The sequence below is a fragment of the Channa argus genome, chromosome 19 (genome assembly GCF_033026475.1).
Source record: "Channa argus isolate prfri chromosome 19, Channa argus male v1.0, whole genome shotgun sequence".
NCBI lineage: Eukaryota > Metazoa > Chordata > Actinopteri > Anabantiformes > Channidae > Channa > Channa argus.
In genome coordinates, this window is record NC_090215.1 from 21,674,709 (window position 1) to 21,695,880 (window position 21,172).

Sequence of the window (21,172 nt, forward strand, 5' to 3'; positions counted from 1 at the left end):
CTCCCCTTCTTCCCCTGTTATGTATTTGTACATATGATGGAGCTTGCACTCTTGTAATTCTTGGTTTGTGTCAAGTGACAGATGTATTCATGTTTGTAAGAAAGGTTTTATTAAAGTTGATCTTTTAAATTTTTATCAGTACTGATCATTAAATTCATACAATTTGGTGCAATATAGAAGAAACAAACAGAATTCTTTATTTAGATACAGACTGTTTGCCCACTGTCTGTTCAATACAAAAATGGCTACCAAGTTGACCAGTGGAGTGGGGAAGCACAAATTAAATGGCTGGTCCTCGCAATGTTGGTTAAAATCTTTTTCCTACATCTTGGTTTTTGATGTAATCTGAGGCAGTGTAATGGATAAGAATGACACCTTATGTCTAGAATGACTTCTTTTGTGTTGATGGGGGTAATGGAACTGCTGGTTCTCACTTTGTTGGTCTTTTAACTCAGACCTCACTGTGCAGCAAGTACAGGACTGTGTGTGTGTGTGTGTGTGTGTGTGTGTGTGTGTGTGTGTGTGTGTGTGTGTGTGTGTGTGTGTGTGTGTGTGTGTGTGTGTGTGTGTGTGTGTGTGTGTGTGTGTGTGTGTGTGTGTGTGTGTGTGTGTGTGTGTGTGTGTGTGTGTGTGTGTGTGTGTGTGTATTGTAAAACACTTTGGATAAAAGCTTTATATAAGTGGCCATTTACTATTTAGAAGAGGAACACGAGACAATTTTCACTCTCATGGGTTTTGTGGGGTTTGACTTTTTCCAGGATTTCCAAACGTAAAGTTTGTTCTCTGCAATTTAGGAAGTCATCAGGTGTGTGCTTTGTAACCTGTCAAGTCTTTGCCAGTCTTCAGGTGTGTCCCCAACATTTGTTTCCCTGTGTCTTGGTCTTACTGTAGTAGTTCTTCATTCTCCACTATCTGTATGAACTTAAGAACATCTGTGTTAGGTTAGATCAGAAGGAATGTTGGTTAGGAGCAGAGGATCCACACATGGGAATGCTACAGGAGCAATTCCAGATGTGGTTGAGGGAAATGGAGTATAAGCTATGATTATGCTAAAGAGTAACTAAAGCTAAAAACTGATGTCTGTGGGTGTTTACTAGTGAGTCAGATCAAAATCTTGACTTAGTATGTGCTGGTTCCATATTTAACCCTTCCTCACTCACCACCTCCAATACATTCTCCTTTCTCACAATGCAGACAGGAGAGGCACGGTGAAGGAATGTCACTGGGGCAACAGCGTTCTGGCTTTGTCTGTGATTCAACTGGTTCTGATTAGAGTGCCAGGAATAGATACATCCCTTTGTATTTCTTTGACTCCCTTTGTAAATCTTCATATGAAGTTACAAACGTTTCGAAACTTTATTTCAAGACTTCCAGGAGGGGGCAGCTGTAGCTCAGTTGGTAAAAGCAGTTGTCCACAGACACAGGGTCAGTGGTTTGATCCCTGGCTATAAGTCAAAGTGTGGGCAAGACGCTGAATCCCTAACAGCCCATTCCCCTCCCCAGCTGTACAGTGTCGGTCCAAGCCGGATAGAAATTAGGGAGGGTTGCGTCAGGAAGGGCATCTGACATAAAAACTGCCAAATCAACATGTGGACAATGATTCATTGTGGCGACCCTGAACTCATGGGATAAGCAAAAAGGACAAAAAAATAATTTCAGGACTTCCAGTCCTTTGTTCACCTTTTGTGGGATGTTTGTTTCATGCTTATCTCCCTTTTCAGCCTCCAGACTCGCTTCACAAATAACACAAAGTAATTACAACTATATTATTTTCGTATTTCTCCAGAATTTGACAATTATCCAACTTTTTTCCTATTCCTCAAACTGTGTTGCATTCCTATCCACCTTCCTGCACTTCCCTCGTCTTTATCTCTGCGGATATGTTCACAGGCTTTAATAACAAACTCTAATGAGGCCTGAGAAAGTTTCCTGGACGTGTATCCTCTTACCTTTTTACACTTAATAAATAAATCATTTAGTTCTTTTCCATTTGCCATTAAACATTTTTGGTTGTAGTTTTCTCTTTTTGTTCCTGTTTTCTGTTGGACATTTTATTACGTATTTTTATGTCCTTGTTCTTTCCTATTTGCCTCTATTTGAATCTACTTGTTTTCTTACTAATCTCTATCTAGTGACTGTTGTAGGATCTTAGATCCATCCATAAACATGTTTATCTATCAATAGTTTTTATCTCTTTAGCCACAACAGAGGTGGACAGTATCATGTTTTTACAGACTTACATTTGCATTCCTCTCCCAATCGATCCAAGACTTACTTTCTCAGCATGGCTGTTAACCGGTGGCCTTTCCCCTTTTTATTAACCCAGTAGTTGGCCCACAGCTGCTTTTTATGTTTGGAGGGCAGATGCTAGTTAAGCGGTAACTGCTCCTAAACTTACCCTCAGTGTGAGTCCATATTACATCCTAATCTGACCCTTACAACTTTATCTGTTCTTTTTCAATTTTTTATTTCTGTTGCACCAAATCACAACCCAAGGAATCTCAAAACACTTTTCATACTAAGGTCAAGAAAAGCCAACAAATCAAACTTGAGATGCACTAAGGTTGATGGTGGTGAGGCTTTTGCTTCTGGACCAGCTCTGCTTTATTGCTTCAGTTCCTCCAAGTTCACAGAAACATGCACTTCATAATCTCATTGTGCCATAACAGAATCAGCTTTTCATCAATACAGAAACAACTGTGGAAGAAGGGATGAACCAAAAAACCCAGTGCCTGGATTGCATTTGCCCTTCCTTCCACACAGTCTCACGTCTCACCACTCTTTATGTAAAGGGGAGGAGAGGCTCAACTAAAACTGAAAGTTTCCAAACAGTTTAGTCAGTCCAGAGCAGTGGTAGAAAACTGAAGGTTGAGGTGAGTGTTAATTAATTTTTTTTTATTACTTTTTAATAATTTTGTGGATTTAATGAGAAAGAATGAAAGTGTGTCTTTTTCCTCTTCATTGCAGTCCTTTTAGATAAGAGCTCAGTCATTTTCAGCTGACACCAACTAAACAAAGTAAACAAACAAAGTTGAACTAATCAGCTTGAAAATGCAGAACTGAACCTTTCTGTCCTAACAGCTCCTTGTTCTGAATGAACTCTGACTCTCAGCCTGTATCTTTTTTTTTTTTTTTTGTTAGAAACATAAGCTGACTGTGTTTTCAGGATTGCAATGTCCTGGATTTGTTCTTTAATTTATCATTTATTTTTAATAGCATTTATTCCGGGTCCATACGGACACACACCAAACATCCGTGCATTAAAAGCTATTTAAATACACCATACAGGTAAGGACAAATAAATATGTGTTATTGCTGTTAGATTAGTTATGTCAATTAGATTTTGACTGTTCTCAAATATTAACCATTAACTTACAATTTAAATAATTTGGGTTTAAATATATGGAAATGCTCAGAATTTAAATCTGTATCACTCTACAAAATTTGTTTCTCTATCTATTAACACTTTTTTTATTTTCCTCCAATATGTTGTTTATATGTGCAGAGCTCATTAAAAACAACACCGCAAAGAAAAAGATATTTCCAGCATTTCATACATGGCACCACGTCTTGTTTGAAATTCAGGGTTGTCAGTCAGAGCCACTCGCATACAAATCCACAACAGATAAGAAAGAAGTTCTATTTAACCTGACTACACAGGAAGCTCACTGAATCCCAACCCCTGTGCATGAACAGCGAGACAATGCAAGCTGATCCGTTCACATCCCTGATGTCTGTTCATGTTCCAGTCCTTAATCAACTTGGGTGGATGGTGGGAAAAGCCACGGTCAATAAAAGAGAGTTTAGGAAGTTGAACATAGACACATAAACTCCCCACCCCCTGTCTCCTATCAAACTATCAAACTTCAGACACGAGTGTAAATTCCTAGGAATCTTTGGTTCTGTGTGTTGTCACACCCCCTTCATTTCTCTCTGTCTCTCTCTCTGTCTTTCTGTCTCTCTTAAAAAATAAAATTATAAATAAAATATATACACAGAAAAGAGCATTGAGCACCCAGACCTTTTGGCTCTGATCAGACATCAGCCCAATTTTATATAAAACTGCTATGAAGCCACATAAAATAGTCCGCATAAGGTAATACTTGTTTGTTTTTCTTGTTTGGATTTCATGTTATAAGAGAATCCAACAGGGTTTCTGATAGTAAAAGGCAGTTTTATCATTTTGAATGGGGTGGGGGTGGGTGGGTGGGGGGGTGGGGGTGGGGGTGTGGCAAGGAAGGATATTAGCAGTTTAATTGTCACAGAGAAAGGCAGCTGAAACTGAATGACACAAACATAAGTTATAAAAAAATCAAGAGAATGAGAATTTCTAAAATGCACATTTTAATACTGGCTTTATACCAATATTTTGTGGTAATTTACTAAAAATTATTGTGTACGTTTTTGCTAGGGACAAACATAGACAGTTATTGCTGGGGTTACTGGGTCTGGTCTTAAATGTGGAGTCAAGTTACATTTCGGTTGAAGGCCACTTCCTTTTTAAAGGAGGGAAAGTCTTGGTTTGTGGAAATGGAGGGGGGTGACACACCACACAGTAATTAAGACTCTTGTCCAAACTAGTATAATTATAATCCCCAGCTTTCCTGCTGTGCTTTGTGTCAGTCCTGAAGAAGCCAGTCTCTACCAGCTGTGGACACTAATTCTTGAGACAGTGTATCACCTCATACTGGAACCAGTCTGGTTCAGTGGGAGACTCCAGAACAAGACCTGGACTGAAGACAGACACTCAGACCAGAACTGTACAAAGTAAGACTGAGCATCTGTCTGCCGATTTAGTCATGTATGAAAATATGTCTGTTTTTAATCTAAAGTGGTCATATTGTTATTGCCTGCCTAATGCCATTTTACAGTAACACCATTAGTAATAGAAGAAGTACTCAGATCTTTTACTTACTGTACAAGTACAAATATACTTCTAATGTTAACTTTTTTCCACATGATCCTAGGGAGTGATTGACTATAAATTCAGATAAACTCATATTTTCTTAAGTCATTGTCAAAATACATGCTAAATATGATTTCCAGCCAGTGTTATTTTGCCTATTCTAAGTTTTAAGCATTTAAATCAGAATATTTAAGGGTTTACGGGGCAGAGACTCACTTATGTTCATTGCTATACCACTGCTATTTTTCACTCTGTGACAGAGGAGGAGGTGGAGAAAGATTACTAGAAGCAAGATGACCATGCTCTTGAGGCAACTCAAGGCTGAGGGTCTCACCAATCACATGAAAAGGGTTTGAACGTTCAAATTGGCTGAAAGATCTTGAACTCCTGTCGTCCTTACTTCAAGAAAAACATTCTTACTATGGGGGGGAGATCTCTGCTAATTCAAGGATTTCTCAGGCTCCTTCTACCTTATCTGCTGATATGCCCTGAGGTCCTCCTAAGCCTTCTCTGATGCAATGTAATTTAACCTTTTAGTGCGGCATTCGATTACATCTGCCAGCTTGTGTGTCGCAGTTCAGGGGCTCTATTTGTCTTGAGCACCCTAAACATTTACAAACCGATACATTTGCAAAAGCTTGTATCCTTGACCCTTAGCCCTTTAATGCTGTAACAGCAACTTTGAACTCTAGATATGGACAATAACATCAATTATTTCAGACATTGGCCTCATTCTAAATTTCCCTCGAGTGAAACTGGTGATGTTGATGCCTTTGAGTTTTCCTTTACCCTCTGTCTATCCTTCCCCTTTTGGACTGAAATCAACCTGAAGAGACATCCTCAGCTTGCTGTAGCACATATAAAATAAATTCCAAAACTATATAAGGCTAGTTATGTGAACTGGCTAAAGTCAAATGTTGTTTCCAATGAGCCATGGTTTCTTCCCCGTTATGTGGTCAGACAAGACAATGTAAAACACCAACTTGACTTCAACTGATTCTATCAGCTCCAAGGTCAGAGTATTTGCCTTGTCATTACCCCTTCCTTACTTGGTGTGCTTTTCTGCTTCAGACAGCAGCAAGTGGCAGGTGCAGGAGTCATTAAAGCTTTATTTTTTTTAAGGTTTGCGTAGTTTCAGAACACAAGTCACTTCTATTGTCTTATCTTTTGGCACAACTTGAAACCCCCGCTGTGCCTCTAATGCCTTGCAATGCAATGCTAAGGATCAGCTGGGTTAGGAGAATTCTCTCGGAGTACATCACACCATCCTTATGTTGATACCTGCAAAACCTTCCTTCATCTGATAGAGCAACTTTGTACATAGCTTGAGAAATGTCCTCACTATTGGAGACTTTAAGATTTGCCAGTGGGCAAGCAATGTCACATCTGTGACTTTCTGCCCACACATAATCTAGAAAACACTTGCAAGCCAGGATGATCCCCTTGGCTACATCCTTCTGTTCACCCCTAGGACCATAACACAACAATCAGATCTGTGTAGCCTTCAGAGAGGAGGATGTGTCAAATTGAAACCATGACACTACCTCACTGATGAGCTTGTATGGTTTGGATCATGAGCATGTTCTTTCTTTTAGCACACGTTGGTCTTTACGTCAATTTGCTAGAAGTTCGTAAAACTTGTTCATAAAACTGTTGCTGAACTGCTTTGATCACATTTGTATTTTTTTGACTTTCTGATTCTTCCTGCTTATGAGGATTTTCCATCTAGTGGTACAGCGTCTGTATTTCTGCTCATGAAGTTTTGTTCAAATGGTCAAATGTGATACCTTTAGCCTAGTCACTGACTGTTGGTATTTAGGTTTTTCTTCGCCACTATCACAGTGTTTCTGTCAACAGCTGTTGTTGTTTTCCTTTGCTGACCTGTTCTGTGGATTTTGACTTGGATTGCATTGACTAAATTTAATGTTTGTACAAGTCCACTGATTGTTTTCCCTTTTTTCATATTTAACATGACTTCTCCCATGGTCAGCTGTCTTGTTTTCATGTTGATTTATACTTTTTAAAAACAAATGCAGCTAAACCTCTTCACAGTTACAACCCAAGACTAAAACCAAAAGTAGTTATTTACAGTTATTTATTAATTCAACAATAAACCAAAAAAGACACAACTGGGTAACAAGAACCTCCTGCCAGTTCCATGTTCCAGGACTTTTAGGAAAGAAAAAACCTAAATGTAAATAGCACCACATAAAAGTGGGCATTTTTAAACTCCATGCCACTTCATCTTAAACAAAAATATCTTACTCCATACCACCGCTGTTTATTGTAACCCTCATTTTTTATCTTTAGATAGCCTTTGTTCCTATTGACTGATGTCACATTTGCCTCTGGCATTAATAAAGATGTTTGAATCTAGGATCTTCAGTGTACAGCAACAACAAAACAGCTGGCCTTGCCATCCCAATACCTTTGGAAGGAAATATATTTTAGTTTTTATCTTGTGTCATATATGTAGATATAGCCATACTGAATACATTAAAGAAATCCATCAGTTAGACCACTGTCTGTCAAAAAAAAAGATAGACAATGCTTTATTTAATCTTAACGTTACTTGTTATGTAAGTGTGCCCTTCAAAGACCATAATCACCATCGGAGTTCAATCTCTTGCTTTTCCAACTTTCCATTTTCTTGTTTTATCAAGGTTTTCCTATTTTTTTTGAGCAATAGCGGCCGTTTGTATGCAATAAAACAAGTTAGAGACACTAATTCTGGCATCCAACAAAAGATGACATTCTAAGTATACACCCTCAGTTTGTCGTCATTATGCACGCTTGGTTTGTCTCAGGTAGTTGTAATTGTATGGCTATTCCATGCCACTAGGTAATCCTGTCCATCTTTTTACTAGACAAAAAAGAAGATGTAAGAAGAAGTTTTGAGTAATGGTGTAGGGATCTGTAAATCTGTTTGCTAATATGTTTTGAATTTTATTGCCTCCAGCTCCAAAAAGTCATAATATTTAGGGGTCTATGGCCCAGAGACTCACTTATGTTTATTACTATAAAATACCTTTATTATTTTTCCTCTGTGACAGTGGACATCCATATGCAGGAGGTTTTAGATGAACATAAGATCAGTCTGAGGAGGAAATGTGAATGTGTGACAGAAGGAAGTGATGAAACAGGAAGTGGAACCCTCCTCAACAGGATCTACACTGACCTCTACATCACCGAGAGTGAAGAGGTTAATACCCAACATGAGGCTTGGCAACTTGAGAAAACTTCTAAACTGAAGACCCTCCATGACACTCCAATCAAGATCCATGAGATCTTTAAAGCCTTACCTGACCAACAGAGGCACATCAGAGTGGTTCTGACCCACGGTGTAGCTGGTGCAGGAAAAACCTTCTCAGTGCAGAAGTTTAGTCTGGACTGGGCAGAGGGCTTGGAAAACCAAGATGTCAGTTTGCTGGTTGTGCTTTCTTTCAGGGAGCTAAACTTGATCAAAGATGAGCAGTACAGTCTTCTCACGCTGCTCCATGTTTTCCATCCAACATTACAGAAGGTCACAGCAGAGCAGCTGGCTGTCTGTAAACTTTTGTTCATCTTTGACGGCCTGGATGAAAGCAGATTTTCACTGGATTTCAAACACAGGAAGACTGTGTCTAAGGTCACACAGAAGTCATCAGTCAATATGCTAGTGACAAACCTTATAAAGGGGAATCTGCTTCCCTTGGCTCTGGTCTGGATAACTTCCAGACCTGCAGCAGCCAATCGGATCCCTCCTACATGTGTCGACAGGGTAACAGAAGTACGAGGCTTCACTGACACCCAGAAGGAGGAGTACTTCAGGAGGAGGTTCAGTGATGAAGAGCTGTCCAGAAGTATCATCTCCCACATCATGACATCCAGGAGCCTCCACATCATGTGTCAAATCCCAGTCTTCTGCTGGATCACAGCTACAGTTCTGGAGCACATGTTGACTAAAGAGCAGAGAGGAGAGCTGCCCAAGACCCTGACTGATGTTTACTCACACTTCCTGCTGGTTCAGACCAAGAGGAAGAAGAACAAGTACGATGAGGGACATGAAATGATGATGATTAAGAAGAGTACAAAAATTAAAAGAATTATAAAGAAAAAAAGTCCACAAGAGCTGATGGAGGCTGACAGTGAAGTTCTTTTGAAGCTGGGGAGGCTGGCATTTGAACATCTGGAGAAAGGAAACATCATGTTCTACCAAAAAGACCTGGAGCAGTGTGGTCTTGATGTCACAGAGGCCTTGGTTTACTCAGCAGTTTGTACAGAGATCTTCAAAAGAGAGAGTGTGATCTTCCAGAAAACAGTCTACTGCTTTGTTCATCTGAGCATTCAGGAGTTTCTGGCTGCAGTCTACATCTTCCACTGTTATACCAACAGGGACACAGAGGTACTAGAGATTTTCTTGGGTAAAGACTATATATACTTATCACTAGATGACTTCATGAAGAGATCTATCCAAAAATCTCTTAGAAGTAAAAATGGCCACCTTGACCTTTTTGTTAGCTTCCTACATGGCCTCTGTTTGGAGTCCAACCAGAAACTCTTAGGAGGTCTGCTGGGTCAGACAGAGAACAGTCCAGAAATCATGAAGAGAATCATCAACAACCTGAAGGAGATGAATATGCACAAGATCTCTCCCGACAGAAGTATCAACATCTTTCACTGTCTGATGGAGATGAAGGACCACTCAGTACATCAGGAGATCCAAGAGTTCCTGAAGTCAGAGAACAGATCAGAGAAGAAACTCTCTGAGATCCACTGCTCAGCTCTGGCCTACATGCTGCAGATGTCAGAGAAGGTTCTCGATGAGTTAGATGTCAGAAAATACAACACATCGGAGGAGGGACGACAGAGACTTATTCCAGCTGTGAGGAACTGCAGAAAGGCTCAGTAAGTCCAGACATTTGCTGTTATAACGTTATTGTAAAATTGTTACAATTGTATTATTGTAGACTAGTCCACAGTGCCGACTAAATTGCCAGAGAGCAACGGTGAGAATGAGAGCGGGGCCTATGTGTGTATAAACACATCGATGATTACAGACTAAATGTACTCATCCACTGAGGTGGTTGTATGCAGTCCTCAGACAACACGTTACAGCCCCAACAGAACCTAAAGCTAAAAGATACATTCAAGTCAAGTCAAGTCAAGTGGTTTTTATTGTCATTTCTACTATACACAGGGCTACACAGTACACAGTGGCAACGAGTTAAAGTTCCTCTAGAACCAAGGTGCTACGGAACAACACAAGCTATGTAAAGTGCATCAAGTGCAACCTTGTGCAAACACTACAGACGAAAAACAGTACAGACAGTGTAGATAGACAACACAAGATAACACAGGACAGGACACAAAACCTAAGTCCAGTAAACCTATCAATTATAAGGTACAGTACAGATTATTATATTATATTACATTGATTGCAGTTCTTGTTGTAATGTCCTTTTCTACATATTTCTGAGCTGTGACAATTTCCACATTTTATTAATCAGTAATCACCCTTGAGGGTGTGATTAAAATTCCATTCTGTCAAAATTTTCACTTTCACTCTTATTTTGAAATGTCACATCAGTGTGGCACTTATTACCTAGTAGCAAAGGCGAGATACTGTCTTAAATGGAAAGCAGGTGACATAAGATAGCTGTTTTAATCAGCTAATAAACAACAGATTTTTTTGTTGAGTATGTATGTATTCATTAGAGTCACAGCAAAAATAATCATTTATTTAGAAAATAATAATTTTCTTTTAATAATTAGTCCCACAGACATAGCTGGCCACCACCATATCGGATGTAATGCTATGAGTCATTTAATTCCACCATGACTTTAAAGTAAGGTCAATAAATAAATGTGAAACTCAACATAATCTATTCAAATGTCTTGAATTCAGTGTTGTCAAACTGTAAAATACATATTATGTTAGTTTGCCATTCTCTCAGACTTCAAGTTTTATTTTGTTGACTTGCTACAATTTTCCTTGAATATAACAAGCATAAGATTTTTCATATATCAAACTGAAATCCTAATTGAATTTTAGAGAGAATCCTATGCACCCGATTTAAAAATGTGTTATTGTCTGTCATCAAAGACTTTCTCGCTGTGGACTCTCTGAGACTCATTGTGAAATCATGGCCTCAGCTCTAAAGTCAACCCCCTCACATCTGATAGAAATGGACTTGACTAAAAACCAAGACTTGCAAGATTCAGGAGTAAAGCTGCTGTCTGCTGGACTGGCTAGTCCAAACTGTAGACTGGAGACTCTGAGGTCAGTGTTTTCCCTTTTTCATCTTATAAATACAGCTCAGCTTGTCAGTGCAAATGCCTCAGCTGTAGGTTTCCTTTTACATGTATTTTATAATCAATAGAGATTAGAAAGAATAGAGATGTTTGTAATAAAACTTTAAGAATTACTGGACATTGATAAATACTTTACTCATCCCAGTGGGAAATTTACATTTTGTTGTAAAAATATAATAGTGTATATCATATCTGCCAGTGGCTTATTAATGATTTTTATCTCCGTTTGATTTTTTTATTCAGATTGAGTGAATGCAGTTTGTCAGACATCAGCTGTGCTTTTCTAGCATCAGCTCTGAAGTCCAACCCCTCAACTCTTAGGGAACTGGAGCTCAGTGACAAATTGGAAGATTCAGGAGTGAAGCTGCTGTGTGGTTTTCTGAAAAGTACACACTGTAGACTAGAAATTCTGAGGTCAGTACCTTGTTACTATTGTAGTAACCTTTTTATATCTTTAGCCCACATGTGTATATATTTCCATATATTATATGTGCAAGTTTCCAGGGCCAAAACGGGCTCTTAAGAAACTTCACTGCTGATGGCTGTTTAGTCAAGACCACCTTAACCAAGATCAATACCTCAGTATATATAGAGAGACCAAGAACATATTTACACAGCTGTATAGCTCAGTGATTGACACCACTGACTTTGGTACAGTAGGTCGATTCCCAGTTAGGGTGTGGTCAACATTGAGTGTGGGCTGTGGAGTATAGAGTAAATAGAGTAAATTTAGCTCCATGGTTAGATAATTAGCAGGCAAACAAGGTGGGTTTATTGAAGAGGTCACAAAGAGGACAAGAAGTCACAGGGTGCGTCATGTTTAGAGGAATGCTTAAGAAACTTGAGAAACTTTGTTGTTACATGGCCCAAAGCAATGTAGTAGATAGTGGGTCCTGGGGTCACAAGATCTTCAAGAAGTTGCATTAAAAGGATTTCATTGCTTCACAACTGACATGACCTGATGACCTAAAAAAGGGACAAGAAAGTGACTGTCAAATGCATGCAGCAGGTTTCGTTATTCATGTTTTGGCAAGGGTGTTTCCTTTGTTGAGTTTTAGTATAAATAAAAAGGGGTTTGAGAGATGCAAGAGAGAAGACACCAACATCCAAATATTCTTCTCCATGCCCACATGTATTACACTGAGATGTTTCATCATGCTGAGTCCTGTCTTCAATTCTTCAAAAATCTGGTAACACTTGACTAAGAAAGAGGGAAATTTCTATCACAGGGCCCATCAGCAAGGCCCTTACTGATACCTGCCTTCTTCATTGCTAATGAGCGTTGGAAAAAAAAAAAAGAGTCACACCAGCTCGGACGTTGCCTGGGTCCACAAAGTCTGCATCAGGTGTTGGGGAACCAGGGCAACCTGATGAGAAATGGGCTACTGGAACATGAACAAAACATTCATGGACAAGAGATGAGAATCAGAGTTACTGGAATGCTACTCTACAAGTAAACTTAGCGAGAGGAGGATGTGGTACCTATGGATACTTTGAAAACCAACATCTAGAGTAACAACAAACAGCTCAGTGTTCTAATATGCGCAAGATATTAGGATAGGTACAACTATCTTGCTATCCCAAAGGCAAATGAAGAGGCCACAAGGAAAGCAGCTACTACCACATACCTGCAAAGAGTAAGGCAAGTCCTGAGAAGTCAGCTGAATGGGAGGAAAAAAGTCCAGGCAATCAACATCTACGCCTTCTCTGGCCAGCAGCTGGCTAAAAGAGAAGATAAAGGCCACAGGCATTAAGATAAAGAAGCTCCCTACAATGCATCCTGAGACTGTACACTAATTGGAAAGAAGTAGACAGTGAATTAGTGAGCGTCAGAGTGACTATCCAGGATGAAATAACCAAGATCCACGAATACATCAGGAAGATCGCCCCAGTGTGATGACGTGCTTAGTGAATACCTCAGGCAGCAGAAAGCAGAGGAGCAAGAGCAAGAAGAGCAGGAGCCCTCATGGAAGGACAAACCCCTGCAAGGCATGTACTCCAAATGCAGGCTGTGCAAAGATGACCCTGAGACAATTCAGCACATAACAGCGGCGTGCAAGATGCTAGCAGGCAAAGGCATACATGGAATGCCACAATCAAGTGGCTGTCATAGTGTACTGAAACATCTGTCCTGTATGGGCTGGAAGTCCCAAAGTCAAAATGGTACACACCTGCAAAGGTGGTGGAGAATGACAGAGCTAATGACAGAGCTGGGACTTCTAGATACAGACTGACAAATTGGTAATGACAAACTGGTAATGACCAACCAACCTGACATAGTAGTTGTGGACAAACAGAAAGACAAGGCTGTGGTGGTAGATATAGTAATCCCAGGCAATAACAACATAAGGAAGAAGGAATACCAAGGGCTGAAAGAGGAGTTAGAAATGATGTGGAAGGTGAAGGCACAGATTCCAGTATCAACATCTTAGATCACTGTCCAGAAGTGTCTCTTCAGGGGTCGGCACAGCGGAACATGTTCCATACCTTGATTTGGCATGTGTTTTTATGCTGGATGCCCTTCCTGCTGCAATCCTCGCATTTTTATCTGGGCGCAGGACCGGCACCAAGGTCACCCTTGGTGGCTGGGTGGGGACACAGCTGGTGGGGTGGGATTTGAACCTGCTGCCTTCTGCACGGATGAGGACTAAATAACTGGAGACCAGTCGGTAGACCTCTAAAGATTAGGTCAATTATGTGCCTTAAAACACCTTGAAAACATTACAGATCTACTCGTGGATCCTATCTAAGTTGTGCCTACAGAACAAACATATCTGTAAACATTAGTGATAATCTGATCCTCATCTTCATCTTCCAGCACTTGGGCTCTCCAGAAATCTGGTATCCTGTTGAGGGACTTCAGCTTCAGTTGAGGGACTTTTTTTTTTTTTTTTTTTTTTGTCCTTTCGGCTTATCCTGTGAGTTCAGGGTCACCACAGCGGATCATTGTCCGCATCTTGATTTGTTTTATGCCGGATGCCCTTCCTGATGCAACCCTCCCCACTTTCTACCGGGCTTGGACCGGCACTGCACAGCTGGGAAGGGGAATGGGCTATTGAGGGTTCAATCGATGATGGTCCATGGACAACTGCCTTTACCAACTGAGCTACAGCCCCCCCCCAGATATTCCTTCCTTCCTTCCTCACTGTATCAGTATATTATTACTGGTTCTTGAACATGCAGGTAGTGATCCTTTTGGCCTGCACCTTTTGATGTTCAGGAGAAATATGGCTCAGAATTTGTTATTCTCAAAGAAGTCAGTTTCCTGCTGTAGAAAACTGCTCTCTGCTGCTTTCCAGGGCTATGGTATGATGCCTTTTGTCGACACCTTCTTCTGAAGTTTCTAAATCCCTTAGATTAGTATTGGACATCTCTTGTACTACTTACTTTAAAAGGTATACTACTTGGTCTTGGGGCAAATGCCAACTGAGCTTTCTGTACAATATCTTGGACTTCTCTGCATATATATTCTCTGATCTTTACTTGTTCCTCAGAAGATTTGAATCTGCTGATTATAAGGTGTGTTCTTAAAGCCTGGCCCCTAAGAGGGTCGCTGTGGCATTCTTTGAGGAACTCTTCCATGACTACCCTAGGACTTGTCAGTCTCCCAGATATTGCTTCTCTCAGGATTTTAGTGAACCTGTAAGGGTCCTTTTACTGTTGTAAACCTATACCATATGTAATTTGACATTTGTCCTATAATTCCAGAGATGAGTGAGGTGAGCAGCATGTTCTGAATCAGTGCTGACATGAATAGGTGTATGAATGTTGTATTGACATTTGGATGATGTGTGTAGAAGGCTGAAATTATGATGATCCACATTAACACAAGGACAAAGTCACTCTAACACCATTGATTAGGACATATCTGATTGATTACTAATGATTTGATCTACATCTTTGATTCTTTATTCAGATTGAGTGACTGCAGACTGTCGGAGATTAGCTGTGATTGTCTGGTCTCAGCTTTAAAGTCCAACCCCTTCCACTTGAGAAAACTGGACATGAGCTCCAACAAGTTGAAGGATTCAGGAGTGAAGTTTGTGTGCTGTTTCCTGGACAGTCAGCACTGTAGACTGGAGACTCTGAGGTGAGACACATTTTTATGCTACCATGGTGGGCTTTTTGGCCCTCAAAAGAGAAAAAGTCACAGAAAAATGTAGTTTAAATGACAAAGTAAGCTACAGCATAACCCCAAAGAAACTTACATCCCTTTCCTTGCTTAAAAGTCACCATTCTACCTGTAGGAGAAATTGGATTTCTGAGGTTGCTTAATTCTGTGCATCCTGACCTTATTTCCATCTGTCTCGAGGTTTTATCAGTGGTTTGTGGTACTATTGAAATTACTTACAGTCCAAATGCTGCTGTAGGATTTCACCATAGGCATGTGATGTAATGTTACAACAACAATAGCTTAAATTTAGCTTAAACAGTCTCAGCCAATTATTTATATGACAACTACCCAAGTTCAATAGTTTCCGAGGACACACACCAAGAAGAAGAAAAAGTGTTGCCACTGGTAAAATGTAAATTGTGTCCAGGTAGTGGTAAGATTAGTTCCAATGCAAAAAACACAACCTTAGACCGCATGAAAGATTTATTTAAACAGCAGAACAATAAACAGTAAACCTTGCGGGCATACACCCCAACAAAGACGAGCCCTCTCTGATTTAATCATCAAGACAGGCTACAACAAGCAACAAAAAACTAACAAAGCTTATGGCTGCAAATGTGATGGATGAACTGTGCCAATTTCAACTATTGAATCTCTCTCTGTTTTTCAGGTTAGAAATGGTGTAAGGTGCATAGAAAAGCAAATAAATTGTGCAAACATTAGAGCATTCCAATAATCTGTCCGGAAGTTAATTCATTTCAACTGGACTTCTTTCTTTTTAGTTGGAAATATAGCACAGCTTCTCCAGTGTAAGTGAACATTGGCCACAAGACCCAGCAACATCCTCCATGGGGGTCCTTTGTATTTCATTGACTAGTATGTGCTCATTAGATTGACAAAACGAGAGGTGAAAGTAAGGGCAATAGTTGTCCACTGAAGTCCAACGGACATGACTCAACTGCCAAATAACCACACTTGGATAACTGAGAACTTTCATCGACACTACTATCAACTGTAACAGGAATACAGCAGTATATCCATCCATTATTCTTAACTGCTTATCCTGGGAAAATTCAAACCATGGACCTTCTAGTTGTGAGGCGGCAGTACTAACCACTTTACCTTAGTTTGAAGGTTTGATCAATAAGAGCAGACAATAGGTTGTGGTTGGTGTTTAGCAGAGTTTAGACACTAACATATCACTAATGATCAGATTGTTCTGTCTTCACAAAGACAACATGGAATGTCCAAATAAAGAAGTAAGACAGAAATATATTGTTGAAGAATCCTGAGAGAAAATCCTGATCTCAGCTTTGATCAGATGATGAAACATTGATGGTTTCAAACGGGAACTTTTTTTTATGAACTTAAGTCTTTTATTCTTTATTTAGATTGATGAACTGCAGTTTGTCAGAGATCAGCTGTGATTCTTTGGTCTCAGCTCTGAAGTCCAACCCCTCCTATATGAGAGAACTAGACCTCGGTGGAAACAACCTGCAGGATTTAGGAGTGAAGCTGCTGTGTGGTTTTCTGGAGAGTCCACACTGTAGACTGGAGACTCTGAGGTCAGACCATATTTTCAGTTCAGTACAAATATGTCAAAGAAGGGGAAAGCTATAGCTCAGTTGGCAAGGCAGTCGTCCATGGACCACAGGGTCAGTGTGTCGATCCCCAGTCCCAGCTATATGTCGAAGTGTCTCTGGGCAAAACACTAAACCCCCAGCTGTGCCAGTCCAAGTGTGGTAGAAATTTGGGTGGGATGTGTCAGGAAGGGCATCCGGCATAGAAGCCCAATCAACAATGGGACAATGATCAACTGTGGCAACCCTGAACTTGCGCGATAAGCCAAAGGGACAAAAAACAAACAAACAGAAAAAAACAACTAATATTTGAAAAATGTGCTCACACTAAAATTCTGATTATAAGACTGAAATTATACAGATCCACACTGGTGAAGTGATTTTTCTTCTTTGGTTTAGTTCGCTGACTGTGGAAGAACAATGTTGAGCTACACATTTTAAAAACTTTTATAATCCTAAAGAGGAAAATTCTGCTATTGTCTAATAAGCTCTTAATCTCTAGAAGAGTTTCTTTTACCATCAAATTATTTTAATCTTTTTTTCAGATTGAGTCACTGCAGTTTCACAGGGATCAGCTGTGATTCTCTGGTCTCAGCTCTGAAGTCCAACCCCTCCTGTCTGAGGGATTTGGACCTGAGCTTCAATGACCTACAGAATTTAGGAGTGAAGGACCTGTGGGGTTTTCTGGAGAGTCCACGCTGTAGACTGAAGACTCTGAGGTCAGTTCAGTGATTTATAGTGTTTAAATTAACAAAATTCTTTATTTTTGTAAATTTAAATTTACAAATTTACAATTTTCTTGTGTTTTAACAGGACAACCTTTGGGAATCTCTTTTTTAGTGTCCTGATAGACAAAAAAAATATAACTTGATTTAAATGTATATATTCACTGGCCACTTCATTAGGTACACCTGTACAATCGAATACAGCAGCTCTGCTACTTTTACAAGGTTATGGACAGATGTGTTGTGTTAATTATTGAGATCAGAGCTGATGGTGGAGTTGTGCTGGTGTACATAACATAAATGCATTAATGAAGGAATCTGTTGTTAAAACTGAAGTCATACCTGTTAATAAGAAAGTGTTTTGGATTGTGGAATCTGTCCGTTCAAAAGGTACTGTGGTGACCTTAACAGCTGTCACATTTGGATGAACAGTTGGAGTTCTTGATCCAGTGTTCCTTGCAATTGCCTCTGCAGCCGTTGTCGTACCACATTGAACTTTCCAGAGTAGCAGAGGTATTCCCTTTGGTCATCTTTCGAGAGATGAATTCATCCATTTGCAGCCCCTTTGTTCAGATCCAAAAGCACCTTCCTTGTCAAACTCTTTCTCTTTCTGTTTTCTGTGAATTTCCCATTGGGATGAATAATGTATATTTCTATCCATCTATATTGACTCTGTTGCAGGCTCAACTTACTGACAACCAGTTTTCTCTACTTCTACTTTCCAAACTTGCAGATTAGAGCCCTTGACCATCATCTTTTAAGCCCAGTGCATGCAAAACCGAGCCAATTTACTTGTCCAATGATAACTATCATGAGAAAAACACCTTTCTTGTAATCCTCTCTCTCCGCTTACCTCTTATTTTAGGAGCCACATGGCTTCAGAGACAGAAAACACATTTTGACTGGCAATTGGGAAGGATTCTTTGTTTGGGTGTGGATTGTTCTGTAAGCAGTAAGGATCAGATGGAGGGGTTGCAAGAAGGCTTTCCCAACCTTTCTATTAAATCCTCTGTTTACTTGGACCTTAACAAGGTTTTCAATAAAGTTAAATCAACTTCCATTCCATCCTCACAGACCATACGATTGTTGAACTGACCTTCTACCTGGGACCATGCCTTCACAAATCAAGCTTTACTCCCTGTCAGCACCTGTACAGCTTTCCATGGAAAGATACATCAATACCTTCCCTGACGGTGGGTCCGTCTTTTTCAGACCATATTTTTCCCTAGCTGGTGTCAGTTTCCTTTTTTTTGTTGTTGTTGGAAGAAAGATGGTGTTCTCCGTGTCTGCATAGATTTTTGATGTCTCAATCAGATAACAATTACCTCTTTCACTTATCTCCTCTGCTTTTGAGCTCTTTTTCATGGTGCTACTATTTTACCAAGATAAGAAGCCATTTACAATACATATTGATGCACTTAAGATTAGCCAGTGCCCTATAATGTTCCAGAAGTTCGTCAATGATGTAATGGGAGACATGCTAAACAAATTTGGTTTTATCTCTCTAGATGACATCTTGATCTTCACCTAATCTGACACCACACGTTCAACACATTTGGAGGGTCCTCGGTAACCTCTTGTAAAATCACCTGTACCTCAAGGCTGAAACTGAGTTCTACTCTCCCACTACCTTTATCCAGAACATCATCCTGTTCACCAGGATAGAGATAGATAGAGCCAGTGAAGGTGGAGGTGATACTAGAGTGGCCAAACCTAGAAAAAAGTAAACTGCTACAAAGGTTTTTGGGTTTTACCAATTTGTACTTTTTTTTTCATCAGATTGTCACTGCACCACTCCAACAGTTAACTACAGTAAAGAAAATCGCCTGGACTCTTGAAGCCAACTGAGCAATTACCCAGTTAAAAACCTGATTCACTTCTGGTCCCTTCCTGACCTTGGCTGACCCAGAGGAATAAGTTGTCTAGGTTGTTGTCTTCTGACACTGGAGTGTGGGTCACACTCTCTCAATGTGCAGAAAGCACAATAGGATCCATCCATGCACCTCCTTTCTTGTCGCCTATCTTCTACTTACAACGTGGGACATTGGGAGGTTTTGGCCATCACGCAGAGCACCTATTTCCAGTTCTGACAAATGATGAGAATATAGATTTTAGGCCCGAAGAACTGCAAAGTTGATTTTGATCCCCTTGATATCACTGACCCTCGTGAATACATCTGTCTGACCTCAGTATGCTTTGGGGTCACCAAGTTGGACATAGAAGAATAGATTCTTTCTCATAATGACATTCCGACTCCCTCTGCTTGCCCTAGAAAGTGGCTATATATCCCTGCCTACCTCTGTTCTAAGGTTCTCAGGTGTTGCCACTCCTTTTGTCTAACTTGTCACCCCAGAGTGGGATGCGCCCTGATAACCTGCATGGAGGAGAGCCCCTCAAGCCCTGCTGAAGACTGTCCAGAGCTACAATAGGCTACTAGGTATCACAATGAACCAGTATACCAAGTCAGACAAAAAGTTTGCTTGTCCAGATACCCCCAGAGAGCAAGAAGCTGGCTCCTCATTTTGTGGGTCCATTCCTAATCTCTACTGTGATTAACTCAGTTAGATTTCAAATCCCAAGGACACTAAATTTTCATCCCGAATTGTCTCGAATAAAACCAGTGACCAAGACCAACCTGTTAATTGTGAAACATGTTTTAATCTTTTTAATGAGCTCAGTATCATAAAGTGTTAACACCACCATAGATCTGCTACATTTTTGCCCTAGTCCTAAAAGTAGGAAAAACCTTGACACTATTACAATTACTGACTAGTTAGGAGTGATTTCTTACTCAGAGATGCTTAATGATTACAGGTCCAGAGCTCACACACTGTATTTCTCACTGATGTTTTTTTTCTACATAAATCAGAAATTAAATTCGGTTAAAAAAACTGAAAAATGCTTGATAAAGCGAATATTTCTTTTTAATTATGTTTTAAATGGTCGCTTATGGTAAAGCGCTTTTATCCAAAGTGCTTTACAATGTTTATTCCCATTCACCCATTCACACACACTCACACACTCACACACTCACACACTGATGGCGGTGGCTGCCATGCAAGGTGCTCACCTGACCCACCAACTTGGGGTTCAGTGTCTTGCCCAAGGACACTTCGACAACTTCAACAACCACTGATCCTGTGGTCCATAGACAAGTGCCTTACCAGCTGAACTACAGCCGCTTTTTGTTTTATTTGTTTTTCAGATTGAGTTACTGCAGTTTGTCAGAGATCAGCTGTGATTCTCTGGTCTCAGCTCTGAAGTCCAACCCCTCACATCTGAGAGAACTGGATCTGAGTGAAAATGACCTGCAGGATTCAGGAGTGAAGCTGCTGTGTGGTTTTCTGGAGAGTCCACACTGTAGACTGGAGACTCTGAGGTCAGACAACATTTTTTAGTTGTGTGCTGAGATTAATATGATCTAAAAGTTGTGCCAATGAACTTACATACTGACTGCATAAGAAATTCACTGTCTGTGAAAATGCTGAAATGTTAACATGTCAGAATGAATAACATTAGACTCTACAGTATCTTATGCTAACTTACATGAACT

At 40.1% G+C, this 21,172-nt stretch overlaps 1 protein-coding gene across 16 annotated transcripts in view; it reads left to right on the forward strand.

Moving 5' to 3' along the window:
* Positions 1 to 710: 710 nt before the first annotated feature.
* The window catches only part of LOC137104396 (NACHT, LRR and PYD domains-containing protein 12-like), a 30,129-nt gene continuing 9,667 nt past the window's right edge, over positions 711 to 21,172 (forward strand). For 2 of the 16 annotated variants that reach the window (XR_010911692.1, XM_067485500.1), the window contains exons 1-8: positions 4,217 to 4,767; positions 7,960 to 9,793; positions 10,992 to 11,168; positions 11,444 to 11,614; positions 15,117 to 15,290; positions 16,706 to 16,879; positions 17,440 to 17,613; positions 20,825 to 20,998. Coding sequence is in view for 15 of the 16 variants with exons in the window: in XM_067485500.1 (XP_067341601.1) it covers position 4,767; positions 7,960 to 9,793; positions 10,992 to 11,168; positions 11,444 to 11,614; positions 15,117 to 15,290; positions 16,706 to 16,879; positions 17,440 to 17,613; positions 20,825 to 20,998 (2,879 nt within the window). In the remaining variant the exon portion in view is untranslated. The other 14 variants (XM_067485497.1, XM_067485499.1, XM_067485486.1 and 11 more) reach the window with 13 other exon arrangements.